Genomic DNA, 24,520 nt, shown 5'->3' on the forward strand with positions numbered 1-24,520 from the left:
TGAATTACAGTCTAAACACCTCATTTACTGTAGTAGTAAATAATGAGAGCTTTACAGATTTAATCATCTTTATTGTCTCATGGACTAATCTAGACCAGCCTGATCATATCCATAATGATTAATATTTACAACCCAGTGGTGTTCTCATATCCTTCCTAAAATGAGTAAAGCACAGTGCATTATTCTTAATGAATGTGACATTTTAAATCCCTTCTCCTTTCTTGTTAAATCATACCACTACCACTATAGCGAGAAGTGTTCCTTTTCCTGTTAGTAAAAGTGTGCACTTTATGTGTTGAGAGGCTGGAGTTTGTCCATCCTGCAACATAATGGCTCACCATGCCTGCTGAAGTCATTCACCACCTTCTGCTGTGCAGTACCATGTCAGATCCTGCTTCCTTATGTAATGTTGGCGCACACAACTTAAAAAAAAACATGTCCCTTTAAAAATTCTATTTATTATTCATTTTTTCCTTCTCTTACTGAATTTTTGAGGTTGATACCCATATCAATATTTGAGTGTTTTAAAAGAAGTTAAGGATATGTCATCCAATATATATATATATATATATATATATATATGTTTTTCAACATAAAAGCATGACATAAGCTAATATTTTTGATGTGCATCCTTTAAATTTGGTTTATTAAAGAACTGCTTGATCTTGAAAAGGGTCTAAATGTACTTTACATGTATCCAACCATGTGTATTTGTGATAAGCCAATATCAGCTGGCAGATTTATTGGTCGGTCTTTTACCACCTCATCCTGTGAGGCCTGGCTCAAGCTTCCCCTGTGGACCCATCATTTGGATCCTACTGGAGTTTACAGGACAGTAAATCATACTGATTGACAGCTCTTTGCTGTAACCCATGTGTGACAGATACACACATGAGCAACACATATATTTTGGGAATCACAACTCAAATATTTATTTAAGTTTGGAACAAAATTCTGACATAATTCGAGCACTTCAGAAGACTTTTCACCCAGCGTGCTCTTACTTCTCAATAATCAATGTCTTGCATGCACATTCACTTAGAAGAATGCCTCAGTGTCTGATGCAATATTATCCATTTTAAGACGGCTACTGTACATCAAAGAGACCCACTAGCGGTCTTCAGATTGACTGCTTGCTGGTGTCCACATTGCTTTTGATAGGGTCCTCACAGCAGGCGGTGATACAGCCATTAATGTTGCTCGCCTCTTCTTCTAGACTCCCTGGTTCCTCTCCCTAGAAGTACACTAATACTAAAAGGAGACAGGGCTTTTCATCCAAGCTACTGTGTTGTTTTGATCAGAAGTACAGCACTTGTTATTTAATCTGTCGTCAGTATCATGATGACATACATTTTGAGACATGGGCTTGACACAATGACTGAGGCAAACTGAACAGGTTAAAAAAAGCACAGACTCATAAGGTGTATGAAGTATTAGGGATGAGAACATTTTCCTCAATCACTTAACCTTAGTGTAATGTAGCTGCAGGCTTCACTCTCAATAGGAGCAGCACATTTTCTGTGAGTTCTGAGCACGCACTTTGATCCGGTCTGCTGCATACTTTACACCGCCTGGAGCCCATTTTCTAGATGTCTCAACTTATGCTGATCTACATAAATGGATAAACTCAAACTGATCAGGTGGTTAAATTGTTGATGTCAACTTCTCATTTCTATGTATATCAAATAAATTAAAAAGTCAGGGATTAAAGTCTTTATAAGCCTTTAAAAAAAAAAAAAAAAAACTTTGTACAGTTGTGCGGCACATTGACGCTCCGGGCTATGCTGACTTACCTGTCGGAAAGGGAGCAATGAATAATTTGATCACATTTTTCATTTCACTCGAGTGCTGAACAAACAGGAATCTGTGATTAACAGTTTTAATTAGGATTCTAACTTGACAAATTCTTACAGCCTCGCAACGTGCCTAAGATGAATAAATCACTGGCCTGGGATCATCAAGCTGCCTCCGAAGTGAATGTGCTCGAGATTACTTTGTGGTTCTACAAACTGTGAGTCAGCCAAGGTTGAGTGAGTTTAACTAATCCTTTTTCTTTTACGCCCCCCCTCCTTTCCCATCACATGTCAGGTGTATCCCCCTCCTCAGAGGAAGTTTATGTCCACTCAGTGAGCTGACTACCCCACTCAGGTATTGGACCCTCGTACTCTTTGGTGTTTCTTCTTTGACTCTTGAAAGCTTGATGTCAAAACTGAGAGGAGCCAGTGTTGGTTACACATCTGCACACCTGTGATGTGAGGACACTGTTTTACTTAGAAGTCAAGTTTTTGCATGTATGGTTCATTGACGGGTGCAGTTAGTCAGGAAAAATAAGCCTTTTTTCATAACTCATGTGATTATTCTGTCAAAGAAGAAGAGAAACAAGGCTCTCTCAATGTTAGCAGCTTTTCTTTCAAAGTAAACCTGAAATGGTATTGTTTGTTGTTGATTGTTGAATTCCCATGAGTTGCTACTTTGGAAACTGGTACTCTTCCTGAGGTCATTATTAAAATCAATTTTTACTATAATCAGTTCATTATTTATATTTGTTTTAATTTGATATGCTTATTTGACCAAACTTGTGATTACCAAAAAAAACATTTTGTATTTTTCTTCAGTGATATGGCCAAACTTTGGATACCGATTACTACTAGTATATTGATTGGTGCAATATCTGTGTGGGAAGGCACTAAATATAGTCCAGCCCTTGAGTCCAAGACAAATTTCCCCTCCTGGAACAATAAAGTATATCGTATCGCACTGTATCGTATCGTATCGTATCGTATTGTATTATATCATATCATGTTGTATCGTACTGCACCGTATCGTATTGTATTATATCATATCATATCGTATCGTACTGCACCGTATCGTATTGTATTATATCATATCATATCGTATCGTACTGTATCATATCGTACTGCACCGTATCGTATTGTAGTATATCATATCGGATCGTACCGTATTGTATCATATCATATCGTATCATATTGTAATATCCACACAGGAAGTAGTCCATCTTTTTGGCCAATATTAGCATTTGCTAACTAGCTTCCACTTTCCAAGAGGAATACAAACTTTACAGCACAAAAATAACACTAGTCAACCTTATGTGAGCTTGATGGTAGCTATTCTTCTCCAGGAGTGCACCAGTGTTTCCTGCTGCCCACCTAGTAACTTAAGTAGCTAAGTAGCTTAACACTGTTTTTATATGTCCAAAAGGTCGTATGTGTCAGAGGTATAGCCTTACTGACATGCTCTACAGAAATAACCTTGATGAGGAGACATAATTGATTTTTCTCTCCTTTGTTCTCAATACTCTATTTAAATCATCCACATTAGTAGATGAGCAAACATTATTAAATTGGCTTTGAGAGAAGATAAAAAAGAATGGCCACAAGAAATAATACCTTATTAACCTTTATTAAGACAGGCCACAATTGAAAAATACCTTTTGTCACATTCTTTGACAAACTGTCACAAGTACAAGAATAAATAGTGGAAATGATCACGTTTCCTCCCTCTTGGATGTAGTTTCTGACATCTCAGGCCTGGTTGTGCTGCTCCCTGTTTGACCCTGTATTAAAACTTAAATGCTTTCCATTTCTCAGTTTCATTTGGCATTACTAAGTGCCTTGTTGAACTACTTTCTTTTTATTGTGTACTCTTTGATATAAATGCATACTACGTTGTACATTTTTCTATAAAGTAGAACAAGTTTAACATCAACTGAGTGACAGCAGGGGGCGTGGAGTGTGGGCTGTGGGCGGAGAATGGTGTTTTGTTTTGTAAAATGTAAAAATCAATACAAAACGGAAAGAAAGAAAAACACCTTTTGTCCTCCACAAAAGCACCTTCTCATCCTGTTAACAGCATAAATATTTAAACAGAAGCAGAAGGTCATCTAAATCATCTGCATTAAAGCTGTTATTCTGTATAAAAAGTAAATTTATGGCTGAAAAAAGTTCTGCACCGTAATTTTTGCAGTAGCAGTTTGGTTAGATTTGTAGATGGAGATACACACCATCCCTCAACCGCTGTGGCCCGCCCTAATGCCAAATTTAAACATCAGTAATGCGCACTGGTGTCTGAAATTCCACTGTGAAATGTAAAATTTAAATCTTGATGATATGCATCGTAACTATTGTAATCAGACATCCCAAGCTTCGCCTCCATTATTAATTGTCCAAAACGTAATGATTTATTGTAGTCCTGCAGAATGATTATTAATTTTCTGGTTGATTATACCTGTGGGCGGCAACAACACTCTTGTGCATATAAGCATCTGCTAAATGAAAAAAGTATTCTTCACATGAAAAGATGTCCTTGGAGAAACAACAGCCCGTTTTTACTTTAATCAAACATATGTAAAAGTGCTGTTAATTAAGGGTACTGTGGCAGGCGTTCAGAAGGGAAATATGTAATGAACATTATCTGATGATTTCCTTTGTTCAGACTTGTAAAGGAAAAAAATAAACTTTATCGTGCATGCATTGAAGTCCTAGCAACCGTTGTGATGTTGAACGGTTTGCACGCCGTAACTTGGCTGTGTTGCACCTCCCCCCCTCCCGAACTGCACCTGCACTGCAAAACATGCAGCCCCAGTATATCACGCCGCTGTGACACTGGTGGTTTACATTCCAAAGGAACAGCAGAGAGTGACAGGAGTGTGTACAATACAAGCTGCTCTCAGCCAGGCAAGTCTGGGTACGCCTGAGCTGCAAACAGCAGGCCAAGTTCAAACTTCCCTTCAAGAGCTGCTGGGATCTCCACGCTTAGAGGAATGCACAGGTGCAGACACTCGGCAGCAGACAATCCCTGCTAACACTTGATCAATTTGACACTTTGCAGGGCCGGGGCCAATGGCAAGTGCCTGTGGGATTGTGACTGGGCTTCATGCAACAAAAGAAAGAAGTCCATTTTGTTGTTTCTCCCCCTACCCCCAACCCCCAACCCCCACCTCCTGTCTTGCAGTATCCTGGCTTAGTAAATCCATCTCTACTCTGTGTGTTCCTACTGCTCGTTCACAGCATCACAGCTGACGGTTGTGTAATAATACTTTTACTCTGATAAGCTTGGCATGGGTATCCAGTGGCATATTAATCTATCCATGTCCAATTAATCAATGCTGGATCACACGCTGGTGCTCTTAACTGCAAGCCTCCACTTACATTAACTGATATCGCCTGACATGTTTTTATCAAGGACCACCTTCCCTATACAGCAGAACACATTGCATTACTTGTATGCATTTTTATTGTCAAAAGAGCCTCTTCTTTTTTCTTTTTTTTTAATCGTGTTTCTAAGCAGTTTCACAGTTAAAAACACTCACAATCACTCAGGGGAGAATCTATGGAGAGCTCTATTTGCAGCTTCATTGATCACAAGACATATCGCTGTCCCTCAAACAAAATTTCCCTGGACTTAAATTAAACTGAATATCCAATTAAAAAGCTTCACTCATGAAATTAGAAAGGAAGGACATGATGTAGTATTTTAATAATACTAATTAGACATGTTAACATCTTATCCTAAATTAATATGTATTTGTTTGAAATAGTACATTTAACCTTTCAATGTGATGCACCAGTGCTGAAAAGTGAAAGGCAGCATTCCTCTGCACCCCCAGTCCTCTCCGGCCACTGAAAAGGAGAGGCAGATTAATTAACAGACCTTTGCAGCCAATGAAGACAGGTGGCAATAATCCTGACAAGAGACAGATCTGAAGGCTCTCATACAAAACCAATTTCAACTGCACTCCATTTTTCAAAAGCTCATCAGGGTGAAGAACGAGAGAGTTGAACCCGTGTGGCTGCAGAATTTGTTTCTCTCTGATTGCCTTGTCAGGATATCTTATCCGATGGCAGATGACCAAAACCCCACCCTTCGCAGACAAACTCTCCCTCTCGCTCTCTGACACACAAACTGTTTCACACAATGCATTCTCTGTCTTCCTCACTCACATGCGCACGTGCGTCGTCTCACACTCTCACACTTCTTCGCACACACAGACGGACAAAGGCACAAATGTGAGCTAAGCCCTCTCGCACCGCACGCGCACAGTTTACAATGATAACACTGGCAAATTCACCACTGTCTTTTTTTTTAAACAATGGGGTCAAACAGCAGTAGGGTAAACAAAAGCAGGCTTAGCAATTCTAGTTCGAAACCTGTCAGTTTTCATTACTGAAATAAAAACTCTTGCTAATTTTAGCCATTGTAGCTAGCTAATTAAGCTAACATTAGCTACATTAGTTGGTCTTCAGTTGACTTGTTTTTTAAAAAGTGCCCTGTAAAAAGCCTATTAAATATTTAATAGAGGGATAAATATGTGATATGCTAAAAACTGAAGCTACATATCCCAGCCAAGAAAAGTTGCTAGGTAATGATACATGTTGAAAATATGGAAATAAAAACAAAAAACAAGAAGTTCCATGAGCTAGTACCCCTAGTATTATAAGTATGATGTAAAATCAGACTGTTATGTAGTTGTAACTTAACTGGGTTTGGTTACTTAGCTTACATTTCTGGACTAGCAACATAAGGCTATCTTTATGCTTTAATCGTACTTTCAATCAATACATTTAAATTTTAACACTCAAGGAGAAACGATTTTGAGGTTTGGCAGACTTTAATGCTCAAGAAATATCTTGGGTAACAGGCTTGGCTGTTTTTGTTGCAGTATTAAACAAGATGTAACGCCACAGAGTGGTGTAGTTAGCTAATGATATGCTAACGTTTGGCCGGGAGCATGTCTAAGTTCCCACAGCTCTATGTTCCCACAGCCCTATGTTTCCACAGCTCTATGATCCCATGTTTCTAAGAAATTATTTAAATTTAGGCCCTATGTTCCCCCAGCTCTATGTTCCCACAGCCCTATGTTCCCACGTTTCTAAGAAATTATTTAAATTTAGGCCCTATGTTCCCACATTTCTAAGAAATTATTCAGATTTAGGCCCTATGTTCCCACGTTTCTAAGAAATTATTTAAATTTAGGCCCTATGTTCCCACAGCTCTATGTTCCCACGTTTCTAAGATATTATTCAAATGTAGGCCTTATGTTCCCACAGTTCTATGTTCCCACATTTCTAAGAGATTATTAAAGTTTAGACCCCTATTTTCCCACAGCCACAGACATGTGGGGTGTCCTGGTACCTCTGTAAGGCTACGAGTGAAAGTCCCTCATGGGCAATAATTTACAAATTAAGCACTGGGGCGGGCACAACGCTGTCCTGATTGGGCCGACTTTTTGTGCTCGCAAGATCAGGTAGACCAGGCTTTTCTCCTCATTGGGTTGACCAATCCATCTGATACGGCACGAAGCTGAATTTTCAAATTTCACAAATTTAAAACATTTAAATGTTGAAGTTCTATCCAATCTGCTGATGCCCGACTATCATGCTGGAGACTGGGGTTTGTTTCCCACTTGGGCCATAAAGATTCACGTGCCATAGACCCGGACGAGTGTGGGGGAAATTTTGGAGGGTGAATGTTATGGATGCAGTTGTAAAATATAACCCTAACCCTAACCCTGTAACCCCTAATTTTGAAAATGTGGGAACTTTGGGCTGTGGGAACACAGGGCCTAATTTTGAAGAGATAGTTAGAAATGTGGGAACATAGGGCTGTTCGAACATAGAACTGTGGGAACATAGGGCCTAAATTTAAATAATTTCTTAGAAACGTGGGAACATAGGGTTGTGGGAATATAGAGCTGACCCCGTTTGGCCTTCGTAGTAACACAGGTTTGGGTTACTACTGTAGATAGTCCGCTATTGTTAGCTAGATATGCTAACTTTTGCAGTTCAAGTAATTCTTTACACATTAGCAAACTGTCAATTCTCATGTGAGAACCAAATAGAGGCACGATTTCCTTGTCTTTTTTTTTTTAATATGTGATATTTACACTGTAGTTTTGTTGGTTAATAGTTCCTCCTCAGTCCATGGTTCCTCAAACATTTCAGTTGACTAAACTATATTGTTTCTGCAGCGGGCAATGATTCAGACCATTTATCTTATTGGTTATTGTTATAGGTACAATGAGGTTATTTATCTGAACAGAAAGGCAGTCATCTATTCAGTAGCAAATTATAGTAATGTTACTATCCATTGGCAATTAGTGCATAATAATGTGCTACACTTGCATTAATGTGATTGAACACATCTGCGTTAGGGATATGACATTCTTTCCCTTCTTTTTCTCCACTCCAGCTAACTCTCCTCAACAGAGTCTCAGTGGTCGATGACAGGATCCACCCTGACTGTCCAAACACCGCTCCCTCAGGGACATTAATTTCAAACCAGTCCAATGAGCGAGTCAAAAGGGAAAGCTCACTGAGCATGAAGAGTAGGGAGTGGAAACCACACTTCTCTATTTTTTAAAAAGTCTCTTTTTTTCTCAGGGAAAGTATAATGGCAAATTAATTTCCCAGAGATTAATGTACAAGGTAAATATTTTAGTGCAAGTACTTATCTTTTAAAAAGTCGGAGGACGGACACCTCCTCTCCTCCTTCCCCCTGCACTTCTTTCCCAGTGTTTTGAAAGCACTTAGATGCATAAGGAGTCTAATGAGAGGAGAGATTCCAAGCTGCCTGATGGCTCTCATCAATCACCTTTCTCCTTTAGAGGTGTGATGCCGGCCGGAGGAAGGGGCCACAGAGGGGCGGGTGGGAGGGACAGGCATCAGGCTTTTAATCTCAATAAGTTAATAGACTTTCTTGCCTGGTCCTGTTAGGTAGAACTTCATTCCTGTTGTTAGCAAACAAGCAGCATGTACTCGGGAGACTCAGGAGCTGGTTGGCATTTCCACATTACACAGTTAATTTGTGTTGCACCTGAAATTAGGGATCTAACTAAAGTTTGTCAATACAACGATAACTGCTAGTAAAAGGTCACTAAGTACAGAGGCAGCTCAAGAAACCAAGGTCAGATCTCTATTGAAGCAGGTTTAATTAGGAATTATGGTCTTTTTTTAAATGTAGTTGGTAAATATGCGATGAGTGCTAATATTTGTCATATATTAGTGCAAAATGTGTATGATTCCTCAGCTCAGGACTTTGTTTCCTCGGTTTATCACTGAGAAGTTTATATTATATATTATACAGAAGGAGTGGTTTAAACAATGTGTGTGTCTGTAGGGCCAAAAATGTCAAACCACTTTGATATTAAGCCAAATAGTGGTAGTGGAACATAATAATAGCCTATGAATAAGAATAATGACACTACAGTCAGGATAACTTGACACATTGCGTTTTTATTTCTCACAACAACCATTCAGCTTCTTCTTCTAAAGTTTAACACCAAAATAAGAACTAAAATGATGTGGTGATGCTTCAGTGCACTCCTTCTATCTAGCAGTCTTGTTTGTATTTCTAGTCCTCGGTAAGTGCCGCCTTCATGAATAGATGTGTTTAAGTAAGCCTGGAAGATTTACCCCCTTTAGCTGTGGGGCCCCTCTGTGGAGCAATGGAGGCATGATGGTTTCATAGGTGGGACCGCAAGTGTAGATGTATTGCAACCTTTTGCCATGACTTTTTCATACTATGTTTACACATTGTAGCATCTTTCATCGTCATCGAATTAAAAAATGTTACTACATGGGCGCAGTTTTCTTTTCTTTTTTTTAACTAACTCTGCCATGTCTTGTTTCATAACCCCAAAAACCAAATGAACAGTCTAGACATTAGTGACTCCATTCATAAACAAAAATACTGTAAATTGTCATAATGCTTATTGCAAGATGGATTTAGCACCATTGCCAATTTCATTTTTGGTATCATTGTATCATTTTCTATCAAATTGTTTATAGATTTTTTATCTTCAAATCAAGTCAGCTGGACACATTAAAAGATCAGCTGCACATTATATTTCTAACAATTTTACACAGTTAACAGTTATTACAGCAGCTGTAGTTTCACCTAGCAAAGTGAGGCCACATAAAATGAAGAGCTTGCTTCTATGGGTCTGAAATCAAAAATGTATTTTTTCCATTATTGTTGTACAGTATGTGGAATCTGAACTGCTACACACATACCGTGCTTGAATACAAAGCTTGACAAGACATGGCAAAAGTTTTTTAAAAAAGGATGAAAATGAAAGATGTACAGTTGTTATCTGATTGAGTATGCCACATCTTTTCCTGCAGCAATTTGTTTCATCCTGAGCATCTGAGAACATTACAATCAAACTTTTATGTTAATATCGTTGGTGTTTGATGTGATATCAGAGGAAATGTTAAAGTGAGCCAAACATGTCTGACCATGCCTTTCATGAGGATAATATTGCATTTTTCCCCTTGTCCCCTTTGTTGTACTAATGTGAGAGCTCTAGTTAATTAATTATCGCCTTGCTGGACAACGTGTATATCACTGTTTCTCAACCATTGATTCACGGACCCTCAGTGGTCCCTGATGTAATTGCAAGGGGTCTGTGAAATAATGTATTCAAATCGTGATCAGGGCCTTTATTTACCTGAGTTGCAGAAGATAGGCTTTCATTTGAAGCAGGCTTGCATTAGAGGCAGGCCTTTATTTAAGTATAATTGGTCATATTTTACTAAGGAGTCTTGTTTTGATTCACCCTTATTTGTTAAAGTTTTACAGCATTACATTGTTATTACAAACTCAACACTTCCTATATGCATTTGACATTGAAAGCCCTCTAGCATTTCAGTGGACAGAAAACCTTTCTTAAGGCTTTAATTGTAAAACATTTGCAGATACGGGTTATGGAAAACTTGCACGGTTCAGCATACAGCACTTGAATTGTAGCTACTAACAAACAAACAAACAAAGAAGAAGAACACTTATTCAGTGTAGTATTACCATTATGATAAAATAGCTAAAACTAAAGAAATGTCCATCTGTATTGGACAACGGTTAAACAGACTGGTCCACAGGTAAGCCAAGACAAAGAGCAAAAAGAGGCACTATAAAGAGGATTGCTTCATGTTCATGTTGATTGTGCATACATATGCTGTTTTATGCAGCTGTATTACAATGAAGCAATGTAGGTTTGCCCTACTGGGGGGTCCAGTACCTAAAAAAGGTTGAGAACCGCTGGTGTATGTGGTAGCGAACGTACTTCTGGAGGGAGAAGGGGTAAGGTGGAAAATATGCAGAAAATGTATTTGGGTTGACTGTCCAGCTATTAATAATGATTGTGCTTAGATAAATAGTGCCCTACTTTCAGAATCTGTGGATCTAAATATTCCCAATAGGCTGCCTCCCTCCTGTATTGATTGATTGGTATAGTGTTTAAAGGTCACAGTCATAAAACATCAGGATGTAATTAACACACTGTGATTTTTAACCAGCGGTTAATGCATGGCATGTTGACTTTTTAAGCTACAGCTTTCTTCTCAGTGTAGTGTTTGGATTAACACATGTTATTTGAATTAGACACAGAGCAAATGTAATTTCTAAACAGACAGTGTTCCTAACCAAAAAAAGGGCAGGTATGTCTGCCAGGTCCGTGATACATATCCTCATATATGGTGTGTTTAATCATAGTCTCCTTCAAGGAATAAATGGACCATTGTGTCTCATTATCTGAACCACTAGGCTTTTTCTATCTCTCCAAAATGTTATAAAACATGCTTACATTCCAGACAGAGTCATGTGGAGACAGGACAGATGTGATGGTCTGTCTCCTTATGGTTACTCAGCGTATTCACAGATAATTAATTTGGCAGAGGGAATACAATAAACATATTGAGTTGCTTTTAACCTGATTCAAACTGGCTTGGCCTTGATATGACTAAAAGCTGAGGTCCCACTTGATGGATGTGATGTAAACAGCTTCAATTAAATGTGCCTTTTCAAGATTGCCACCAAAATGTGTTCAATTGCTTTCAGTCACCCGAACCTAAAGGACTGGTCACCACATTTAGTTCCGTTGTAATTGGTTGTGTTATCAGGTCCCATTCCGAAATAACAAAAGAAAGCCTTCACTTTATGGCAACACATTCACTCTGTTGTTACCTTGGGAGTTGAGTCTATTCATATTTCCTCAAAGATTGAAAACACGTGTTTTGGTTTGTGAAGACATTTATCTGAATGCTTGGACTTTCTTTGGCAAAAAATGATGGAATAAGCCTCCTTTCTCTTTCTCTCTCTCTCTCTTTCTATCTCTCTCTCGCTTTCTCTAATAGCCTTTCGCAAAAGCAGAAACACAGGCTGGTTTTCATCATGAAACCAAATACAAAAAGATTTCTAAATTAAATGAATTAAATTAGTAATTTGATAAAAATCTAATTTCAAATTGTACCATTCTAAATGATTAGTTATTAGCTAAATTTACATAAATTGAGACATAAATAATGACTTAAAATTAATAAATTTGATATGATCTTTAACTTTATGTTAAACATCAGGCAAAATGTTCGAAATGTTTTTGTGTAATAGACTGCATTCATTTCAAAAGAACCTTGTTGCAGACTTGCTTTGCTTGGCACAGCTGACTACAATGGCTCTTTTTTTAAATTGATCCACTATGACAGGATGGAATGCGTCTTCGCAGAAAGGAGTCAAGACAAACGTTAACACGAGATTTATGAATTACTTGGCTGTTTATCCAACAATTCTTTACTGTGGATTCATAAAGAGAGTTGGTAATCTAAAAACCAAAAAGAATGTGTTTGGTTTCCATTTGGCTGCATCACTGTTACCTACCTTGAGAAGGAAAAATCACCACTAAAGAGTGGAAAACACAAACCAGTAATTTAATCAGAGCAACTAAAATCAAAGGAGGCAAAAGTTCACGATCTGAATGCAATGAAATGTATCAGTTCCTTAGAACCTACTGACATAGCTCACTTGTGGAGGAGCAAGCCTGGACAGAAAGGGCTGAGTAATGAAGATGGATGCATTCTGTTATCAGGCAGCCACTTACTGGGGCCTGATGTAACCTTAAACATTGAGGATAGCTCAGTTGCACAAAGAATCTAATTAATGAATAGCAGCCATGAAAGAGGACAAGGCAAGTGTGCATTTGCAGATGAATTCCAGACACTAATCAAACGCTGTTCAAGTGGTTTGGTTTGTCTCCAGAGTAAGGCAATATTTGGCCAGGATTTAAGGCAGTGTTTGCATGCTGGCTTGATGACTGCATGCATGCTCCAGTGTTTTTATATATGTGACTGTCTATGTATTTATATGTTCCTAGTGCGTTCTTTTATGTGTTTTTAATTGTTTAAGTGTGCCAAACCACAGGAAGAAAAAAAGACTACATGCACAGAACAGTTTACTCTTCATTATGTGGTGACATAGCAGTTACTAGGATTTGTATTTGGATAAAGAATCTTGTACAGTTTTATACTCTTTGGCTCTGTAATCCAGTGGCTATCGACTGTTTGAAGCTGAGAACACACTACACATTTTAAAACCCAATTGCAACCACAATTTGGCCAGTTCACTAGTTGGTATCAAACATCAGCATGTCACCAAAGACAGCGTAAGCAGACATTATCTTATAATGTGAGGCTTTAAGGTGAAAACTCTTATCTCAGATATGTAGGAAGTGTTTATTACAACTAGAATCTAGACAAATCATCATACATGTGGTCTATTATACTGGTTTAAAACGAAACTAAACACACTGTGCTATGTCTGCAATCTGCCAGACATTAATGAAACCGACTCTTTTCACAGTTGGTTTAGATTTCAACAACAGTAGTCTTGTTCCAGACCTCTGAATCTTCGCCCACATCTCAGATTTGTTCATTGATTCAAAGAGTTCTGGTGTTGTGCCAATCAACAGCTATTTCAGCCGTTTAGAGCAACAGTTGACTAATCAGAGCTCTGTAGGCAGGATTATGAATGATTAAGTCATTTTCATGAATAGCTAGCTACTTATACCTATATACATGAAAAGTAGCATCAGAAAAATGGCAACAAGCATTGCTCAGGTTGTTGAAACCAACGTACAGAAATAACAAAAATCTGCATTTTTCTTTGTCATTGAAAACTGGTTCTAGCAACCGCCACTGAAGCTTCCACGTCAATAATTTACCACTTGCAACTGATTGCTTGGGCCAAAACTAAACAAAATAACTCCCTTTCCTGACTAGAAACATGAAAAGTATGTCAGGGTTAATGAATGAGGTGAACAGAAAAGGTTAATCAGTTTAATTATCAGGCCAAGTCTACAGCCATGCTAGCAGTATGTGAGGCTGTACTTTGGCACAGTGGCACTGAACACTAATATCAGCATGCTAACATAAACAGTCTTAACATGCAGATGTTTGGCAAGTATTTTTTACCATGGTCAACATATCTTACCATGTTAGCATGCTAACATTTTATAATTAGCACTACAAACAAAGTAAATATTGAGCTGATGGTTCTAGAAAAAAAGTTAGGGGACCACTGAAGTCATTACAATTTGTTCTAAAAGGGGAATAAATGTCTTTAGAAAAGTGCATGACAATCTAATAATTGTTGGGAAAGATCACTTGAATTCAAAAATGTGAGCCTCATGGTGGCATAGATGAAATCGTAGAGATCAATCTCACCAAAATCAGTAGTCTTCAATCTTCATCATATGGGGACAATGAATGTCTGTACAAAACTTGGGAATCCATCACATAGTTCGTATTCGTGGACCAAAGTGGTTGACCGATCAGCCGTCATTCGCAAAGCCATGCTGCTAATGTTGCTAAAACCCTCTAATGTGTTTGTAGCTTTTGATATTTCTTATGCATCTAGGATTTTATTAGACTAGACTAGTGTGACTGTGTGAAGTCATGAGGACTAAGACTTGCTTGTTTGTTTGTCTCGTCCAGTACCAGCTCCAGAGGAGTTCTCCATGGCTGTCGGTGAGCTTCCAGTGGCAGACGTGGCTTGTTTTGCTCATTGCATTAACTTTGCTGGGACTGGTGCCTTACGTTGTTCACTGCATGATGACCGCATTCACCAACCCTCCTCCTCCCAGCACCTTTAAAGTGGCAGCAGCCTCTTTTGGTCTGCTAACAGAGATCCTCCTGATCAAGTGAGTATATCATTTTTCACTCTGTATTTATTAACTTGTGTGTTTGTACTTTTTACGAGCCTGCCCCTTTGGTCTGATCTTCCACAATGAACACAGTCAGAATATTAATGAATAGTATAATGATGCGTCTTCCTATTCTGGTCAGATGTGTTTTTATCTGCCAAATGCAAACAATATTTTCAAGTAACATTTCATTTTTATGTGAGTTTCAAAACAAGACTCTGAGCACCCGTGTCATCCAAATAATCATCTCTGAAAACATGTTGTTGTCCCCCCCCCCCCCCCCTCTTGTTTTCACTTAGTCTTCTTTCCCATTTTGATATTGCTAATTGGAACGATGCCTGCGGTACTGTAAACCATTAGTAAATGAACAGTCTGTTTTTATTAGCATCTAACTTGTAAATAATGCATCAGATTCCTGGCATAAACAATATCTCTGTGATTAGAAAGCAACATATGGCTGATACTGTAATCAGATTACAAATTCAGGTTATGTAACCTGTTAATGCACTATATCACGCAAGCTGCAAATTTGGAAAAAAAAAAAACAACTTCCTGGATTAATAAGAAATAATATTAAAATGATAGTCTGTAATAAATTGACTGTATGTTCCTAATGGTAAAAACAAAACCATATTTTAAATTTTATTTTACTAACTGATTTTAATCAACTGAATGCTGGGATTTAAACAAGCTCTCCTGCTTCTTGGAATTAATTGTAAAATATGATGCTAGTAGTAGAAATGATGTAACTCTCCAATCACCCTAAACTGCTTTTCGTGCCAGTAGCAAAATTAAAACTTTGTGTTCTACATCTGTGCTTCCCCCAGTATTTGTCTTAACTAAAATAAGAGAGGCTGTTTGTAATTAACTCAACAAGGCTCGTAACTTTTTTTCCCCCTATTAACCGCCTTTGCAAGGAATGTGGCTAGTGAACTGGTAATTAATAAATATGGTTGCACTGGTAATGTGCTTCTGCATCATTATGTTGTTTAAGCCCATATCCGCGCTTGTAATGAGCTGTAATTTCATGACAGGAAATTGGTTTGTTTACAACACACTCAGCAGCTTCAGACGAGCTACATACTTGGCATATGTTAGCTGTAGGTATTTGCTTATTGTTTGAGTTGAAAGAGGTTCAAGTATGCTGTCATGCTGACAGCTATACTGTTAAAATACTAACACTTTAATGTGCATGGATCACTCAAAATAACCTATCATTACATATTTATTGAAGCGTCAAAGTCTGTATACAGCTATATAAACAATAATTATATACATACTATTCAGCTTTATGCCTACCATAGAACTTATGATACTGGAGGTAGGTACCCAACTGCATCACACAGGTTAGCTGTCAGATAGTACTAACATTATTACTGGTACAATAGGTGGGTGCCCTTCAAAGCATTGGTGGGCCTCACAGACCCATGCCCCATGGTGCTTGTGCTGCCTGGGATGTGCCAGCCTCCTGCTGCCCCCTGTCAGGGTCCATCTCAGTCACTTTTCACCCTCAGGGAGGAAGTCCTTGTAAGGAGCAACCCCCATGTCTCTCACAGACCACACATCCTGGTAATCTTTGAAACTAGGCTTTAAAACAAGTAAACAGTTCTAAATGACCTTTTATTGTGATGATTTATACTGGCTCTCAGTGCAATGGTAACATGTAGTCATGCCAGTCTAATGGTGGGGGGGTTAAAGCACTTTGCTGCCCTCCCAGTGAGTGAGTCTGTTTCTCTGTTATCTGTTGTCAGTTGCCATGGCTACAGCGATTCAGATGCAAGTTTAGTTTGCTATATTGCAATTAATGTCATATTTTTAAAAATTGGTCATTATAGGAGTTCATGTGAAGGATTAAATTGGACATATTAGTCTTTCCTTGATAAAGTATCCTTTAATGAAAAGGAGGAGTAATGATCAGTGCCTGCATTTTGCTCTTCTGTCCTGTTCAGTGACAGAAATTAATGTATTTCATGCACTCAAAAACTGTACAAATGAGAAGTATTTGCATTTGCTTGGGGATTTCCAATTCATGTTACTTTATGCTTCTGCCCTACTATATTTGAAAGGGAAAATGTTTTATTTATTTTATTAATAGCTAAATTTATGAATGACTTTGATTTAACATACAAAACAATAGATTAATCTGTAGGATATAATGCATTATTTGTAATGCAAACCTGAACTCCCTGGGAAACCAGTGACTTCCAGAAAAGTCTAGATGGCAGCTGCGGAAGATCGAGATTGGTACAATGGAAATATAGCTCACCTCCCAGAAAGACTGGTGTGGGCAACGGGGCCAGCCACCCCTAGTGTAGAACTCGCAAGAAGGCACCAAGCAAGCTACAGAAACAATAAATGAGCAATGCCCCCAGAGTCTCCTGAGAAGGGGGGAGGATGAGAGACTCGCCAGGATGGACACAAGAGTAATGGCCAGGACAAGGGCATGGACAAAGAGTAGGTTAAAATAAGCAACGTTGACTGTGTAGGTATGTGAAATCAAATGTCATTGTCGAAAGATCTGCAAGACCGCTCAAGGTACATCAGAGCAGGTCCAAGTGTGGACAAGGAGTGATTCATGGTCACTGCGCGGAGAAGGAGGCACACCACAGTCCTAGAGATTTCTGTGCCTGCATCTACCCAAGAACCCATGCGGATCACCTTCACTGCCCCACATAAAGCCCACCCAAGCCAGTAAAGGAAAGAATCTAGTGACTCAGGATGACGCCAAGAAATGGTCAAGGTTGGTTCACCAAATCACTGCTTGGGGAAACAAGTCTGGGACTCTCACAATCTCAAAGGAAGTGGAAGAGTTTGTCAAGGAAACCTTTAGCAATCCATCAAGAGACATCGCCCTAGGAGGAAACAACCTTTGCACTGCTGATAAACCAACAATACCCCTCAGCACAGAATCTCCATCCTGTGAGAGGACCAGGAGATCACAGCAGTAGCAAAACGCCCCAATCTCCTCTGAAGGCTTTTGTGGAGGATTTAGTCTAAGGATTTAGTCTAAGGACACTGTTCAGGCGACCTATGCAAAGAGCAGTAGGGTGTCTCACCTCCAAAGAACAGGGATCCACAAAGATCAGCCTGTTTTGAACCATCTCTTTGCTCAGTGTGGAGAGAAAAATCTTCTTTTTTATACTTGCCAGAAGGATGGGCACATACTTGACCCAGAATCGATATGTTGACAAATCTATTCAGAAAAGGAGTACACAAGAGTTCTCAGCCAACTCAACCAGGATGCCAAGTAGACAAAAGGCAGCCTCGTAGCTGTCTGGCTCGACTGCACTAATGCATATGGGTCCATTCCCCATAATTTGATTCAAGTTGCTATGGACCATTACCATATCCCAAAGCACATGCAGTTCCTGATCACCAGTTGCTTTTGAGATATTAAACTATGATTTTAATCTGCCAGGTTCACAACAAAGTGGCCTCTCATTGAGAAAGGTGTCATAACAGGGGGTATTATCTTTCCCATCTGTGTTTATTGACTCTCTGGATTCTCCTTGGAAATCTAGTAGTATGTAGGTTTTGATTTATACTTGGTATAATGTGGTATGGTTGCAAAAATATCAGTAAGATCGCCTTTTTTATTTGTTTTCATTGGCAAAATCTGAAAGTGGGTTTAAGCAGCTTGAAGACTTTTGTTTCCCTTGTTCTCTCAGGCAACTGCCTGTCTTCGACCGTGTCACTGATCAAAGGTCACGGTCAGTACTCAAGTGACCAATCAATGGTGATGACTCCCTATTCCATCCCTGCATCCAAAGTCTCAAAAGTCAACTTGAAGACCAAGTGATTGTTGAGCAGTCGCAAGCAAGTAAGAAAGGTTGACCTTGCGCTTTTTCACAGCCCTATGCTCTCAGGACTACATTTGTGTACACAGAACACTTTCATAAAAATGGTTTTCAGCTCCAATTACTGTTCTTTGTGCTCGTATCACATGCACATGCCTGGTTTTTATGTGCACAGGCTTGAAACTGATTAAATGCCACAACATTCAAGCTGAAATCATGGTGCCTGCTAATCCAGAAGTGCAAACCAACAAGCAACAATACAAGGAAATCCACCAGAATGCTCTCTTAAGACCAGACATCATTGGAAAACCTTGCATTGGAAGACATGGCCCAGGAACCATGATGAGGGTCAACCTGGGTAGAAAACTCTGGGTCCCAGAACAGTACCAGATGTCATCATCCAGTCTCCTAGAGGAAAGAAAATGATCATGGTGGATCTAACAGGTCCATGGGAGGAGGGCTGTCAAGAAGTGGCAGAGAGAAAGAAGATTAAGTACCAACAACTGGTCCAAGATTTTATGGAAAAAGGGTGGACTACATGGCTGTTTACAGAGGAGGTGGGATGTCATAGATTCCCAGCCCAATCTGAAAAGAACCTATAGTCAAAAGTAGGAGTGAGGGGTCATGAGCGAAAAACAGCTGCTCGAAGGTTGGTGGAAGCGGTGGAAAGAGCCTACTGTTGGATCTGGCATAAGAGGGAGGACACCAGCTGGAAGCTTGGAGGAGATGGGCATTGACTTGGCCACCACTGCCGACCCGCCAGCTGGAGAATGTTGTCAATGCAAAACTACAAAACTAACAAGAGAGCCTCTTAAACCATTGAAAATATTTTTCATGTTGTTGCACAAGATATTATCTTGTGCGCATAAGATAAAAAGTCACTCTACTACTTGTAAGAATTCTGAATTCTGCTGGTGGATTTTCACATTGTGCTTTTGCTATTTTTACTTAGAAAAATATCTTAATTTTTTTCTCACCATTTATGTCTTTAATGATAATTAGTCCTACATGTTTATGCTTAGGTTACTTTCTTTTTCATTAGAAAGACGAGAATTATTCTGACATTTCATTCTTTGACAATGTAAAGTATAAGACAAAATAGCACCTCTGGGTTCAAGTGCTGTAAGACAAAATCTAATTTTAAAAAAAGAGCCTCGCATGAATTATTTTAGTTAACCAAATGACTTGTTTTTCTTCACAATCGGCCAAATCAGTGGCGCTTTGGCTTCATTTTAACACTTTGAACCTGCAAAATAATCCTTTCTGCCCTCCTCGTCCTGCTGCAGGTCTGTTATTGGACACATTCACAAAGTCACATGACATTTGTCAGGCTTGAACTGCCTCTCAGAAGGCTGTCACACAATATGCACCCTCTCCTTCGTTTACTGTCACGGCGAGAGCAGCGGCACTGAGACAGTGCCCTGACCATGCAGCTCTGCACTTTGAATTTTTATATGCCATTGCCTGGAGGTTAGAAACTCTCATTATGCCGTGTTAGATTTATTAAAATAGATTATGGAAATGTTAATTAAGTCATTAATTACATTATTTAAGCAGCATTGACAGATAAGGCAGTGTGTGTGTGTTTTTGTTCGGTGTGTGTGTGTGTGCGTGCGCGTGTGTGTGTGAGAGGGGGGTGGTGTCGAGCTCCCTGGGTGGTTTAAAAGGATGTGATTGGTGACAAGGGACACTGTGGAGATCGCGTCTAACCGCTAGCGCTGACATGATACAAAGTGGCCTACACTGCTCTCTCACCTCACGCTACTGTCTACAGCAGTTTGCAGAGCTGCCGGAGGACGAGTAGCTCATCGCCCTTTTGCAGATATAAGTGTACACAAGGATACAAATGTGCTTGTAGCAGCTACAGTAATACACACGTAAGTTTGAAGAATTTTGGGACACAGAAAGCACAGTATACATATTTTACATTCTGCTTTACATTTTTCTTTGTGCAGGCATTTGGACGAGACATTTTTTTTTTGTGACATTTGAGCAAAGGCCTCAAACCATATTTCCAAGCTGCTCCGAAAAAGGAAAACACAACAGCACAATTGTAGGATGAATTACCCACGAGTTGATACTATGGATTCTCTTATCTGTTGACAGTTTAGTTACCATGAAGCAAAAGAAATGTGTTTCCCAGCTCTCTGAGAATTGAGCTTTTCTTTGTACCATCAAACCTATATTAAGGGAGGGAAAATTGCTCTGATCGCACTTGATAAGAACAAGTGATAGATGTTGTAAACAAGCAGAATGCTTCAATTCTGATCTGAGGTATTGATCTGCTTCGGCAGCCAATTACGATGTGGACTGAGGTTATGCATCCAGTCAATTTGCTGGGTGAGTGACTTTCTCTTTGCCGTCCAGTGTATTACTTTGTGCCAAACAGTTCCTAAAATTGTTAAACTGTTGAGTTAAAATATATTACGGTGCTGATAAACCAGCTTTACACAGCCAGTTAAAGTTGGGGAAAGTACAAGTGGGGGAAGAATGGCCTTGATTCCTCGGGTGCCTCGTCAGGTTGCCAGGAAGTACTGAAAGGTGTATGTCTTGATATTAAGTAGCTGCTGATGATAGGAAATGATACAGTATAAGGGCATCCAACCACCTCTGAGACGAGCTATCATGATTAGCTCCCACATCAGTCACATGAACTTCAGGTCAACTAGCAACTCTTCGCAAGGATAGTTAGTATGCACCAACACGAAGCATTTAGCCCTCTCCACACACTAACACATGCTTTCTGTGTGAGAAAATAAGCTGAAACTACATTTGTTAGGTTTGAATGCTTGTGACAGATTTTATGATTTGAATATTGATTTATATTTTGAGTGCAAAACTTTGTGATATTTTAGAAGAGAATCTATACACATTTGCTCATTACCACTTAAACATTGCCCACAGCATGACTCTGTAGAAATTATTAGAGATACTTGCAGCCTCTTGGCAGTATACTGTATACTTTAACAGCTTTGCCTCCTTAGAACTACATTCATATACGACTCATTTGAATAGCAAATGTGTTCTGTGAGAAATGTAATGTCCTATGGATTAGGCTTTTATCAACATGAGGAAACATTTACATTGAATGTATCTGTTGTTCAGATGTTCAGTGTCAACCTATTTAATAAGATTTCCTGTCAAATCTGCTTCCAGAAACTAAAGCATGATTAACATTTGATGGTTTATGTTTAGGCAATTCAAAGCTGTTAAAGCCGCTCTTTAACCAGTATTGGATGGATGAAATGACTGTGTAATGTGAAAGGAGTCGCTCACAGTGATGAAACCAAAGAGGATTATCACAAGACTTTACAGTTTTCTCTCAGTGTCTTTTAGATCATTGCTGTGGTTGTACAACCCACAATTTTATTCTTTTGATCTCACTGCTCTCATTTGCGTCTTTTCCAGACGCAGCAGGCAGCAAAAAAACTCTATAAACCTACTGTAAATTACCTGCCCAGCAACAAATGGCAGACACGCAAACTTAGTGATTAGCTGGTGGACATAATGGAGCATTTAGTGTCTAATGCAGTAGATTTTTCTCTTAGGAGTTAATGGAGACCAAAAACAGAGCTAAAAGGTTAGTGATTATTGGCTAGTCTAAATAGGCAACTGTTCTCTAATGTGCTTTCCATATGAATTTATATGTAATGTGACAATATGTCAATTTTGTGTGGACAGCTCTTCATGCTGCCCATTAATGGCCAAACATACCTGTAGCTTTAACAGTAGTAAAGGATGTGTTGTTGGTAAAATACTGAAAAAGTCAATGGTGGATAAAAGCATGAGATAAGTATTATTAAGGTTAGGGTTAGATAGGTTTAATTTACTTTTCCAATATTAACACTGCAACAATTCATGAATATTTTGTGACTCCACTACATACAAATTTGGAGAGACAAGGTCTCACTGGACTGTATGTTCACATGTTGTCAAGAGGCCAAGCATCACCCTGGATTCCTCAGGAGGTTCTCACATACTCCCAGTTAATGGGAGGAGAGGGACTCAATAATGGGATTAGGATTATGTTATTATATTAACAAAGTTATTTGGGATGAGCCGAAGTGTGAATGTAACTAATTGGACTCTGTGTGACAGAAATATGTGGGATGAAGCAGTCAGACCTTGCGTCCCTGTGTGTCCTTAATGTTTGTATTTGGCTGGTGTTTTCTCAGGTGTCTGTCCAGTTACCTCAGCAACCGTTACCGGCAGGCTGAGCAGAGCTCCTTCACTGTCCAGGCCAGAGGTTTCCAAGAGGACAGAACGAGCCGGGGCCCCTGGGATCAGTCCGCGGCCGCTTCAACAGCGGCGGGTCATGCTTCATCAGCAGCCTCACCGAGTCAAGTGGAGGAGAGGAAAGTGGATGTGGTGAAGAGTGGATGCCTCAGCTTTTTCTAAACCTCTAACAGAAGGAGTTTACAGAATAGAGGGTGAGAGTAAATCCTTGGGGTATTACAATGTGTCTAACAGCCATTTAAGATATCACATCAGTTTATCAGCGTGGCGTTTATGAGATCTTACACTTTAAAACCTATTTTCAAGGTGTCAAACATTCTTGTTTTTCTCTATGTCAAACTCTTGCACTCTCACTTTATTCAGTGGATATATTCTCACATGTTGCAAATTGATGATAAGGAAGAGAACGCACGCAGCTTGCATGAGTGTGTTCAGGCACTGAGAGGAGGAAAAAAAAAAGCGCCTGAAATCACTCTCTTTCCTTAATGATGCCCACACAGAGACAATGGGGCGCCGCACTGATTAGTGTCACCTGTCCTTGTGCATCTCATCAGCTCCATTATGGATGCATCTCCCATGCCTCTTCTGCTAATTGAATAGCCTGTGAAGTGGTGACGAGGACGGGGGCGAGAGCGACGTCTGTGCCTCTGCTGCTTCAGAAATGAGAGTAAATCTTCCCACAGAGACACTAGTTCTTAAAACATAAACCGTTATCATACAGATAAAAGAGGAGCTAACAAGTAGCCCTCTTGTCATATTACAGTCATATTGTCTACACATTATGTTCATATGCAATAGCTTTAAATTAGCTTCTACTGTATTTTTTGGGGGAGATGCAATGCATTACACATTTATTCAGTTTATCAGACAGAGCGTTCCTATTGGACGTAGCCATAAGACTATTCACTGATTGACTGGCAACTAAAGTATGGTTTAAGGCGTAGCAGCCAATAACATAATAACGGCTGATAACATAATCATTTTGTCTGTTTTAAATGTAATAATGCCGAAAACGTAAATTCTTGCCAATAATGTAATAAGTTATTACATTATTGGCTGGTTATTATTTTATTGGCTAGGTAAAAAAAAACAGCCTTTTTTTTTTTTGCCATATTGACAAATTATTACGTTATCGGCTTTATTACATAAAAAATGGGCAAAATGATTACATTATTGGTCGTTATTACGTTATTTGCTGCTACATACGGTGTAGTTAAAGCTCAGAATCAGAGCATTTGGTTTAAGGACAAGGTTGGCATTATTATACCATGAAATGACTAAAACCAACAATTTGTTCATCTTTCAGTAACTACTTACTTTCCTAATCTGTTGGTGGCTCTCTGCCTTAAGTCCATTGTTTCCTACTCAAGACGTACATCTTTTTTTTTTAAAAGGGGCATAAATGTATCCTTTTTTATGTTGGGTTAAATCATTTCATAAAACTGCTGGACACCATAGTTTTCAGTGAAAGTTACTTAAGTTGGAAGAAATGGGTTTT

General features: G+C 39.1%; 1 protein-coding gene across 1 annotated transcript in view; it reads left to right on the plus strand.

Moving 5' to 3' along the window:
• Nucleotides 1-23,959, plus strand: part of LOC133984737 (uncharacterized) — a 76,775-nt gene extending 52,816 nt beyond the window's left edge. Inside the window, exons 4-5 of the mRNA XM_062424199.1 lie at nucleotides 14,781-14,986; nucleotides 22,962-23,959. Of these exons, the coding sequence (XP_062280183.1) occupies nucleotides 14,781-14,986; nucleotides 22,962-23,184 (429 nt within the window). The 3' untranslated portion in view covers nucleotides 23,185-23,959. The remainder of the gene's footprint in view (nucleotides 1-14,780; nucleotides 14,987-22,961) is intronic.
• The last annotated feature ends 561 nt before the right edge of the window (nucleotides 23,960-24,520 follow it).

This window comes from Scomber scombrus, chromosome 8 (genome assembly GCF_963691925.1).
Source record: "Scomber scombrus chromosome 8, fScoSco1.1, whole genome shotgun sequence".
NCBI lineage: Eukaryota > Metazoa > Chordata > Actinopteri > Scombriformes > Scombridae > Scomber > Scomber scombrus.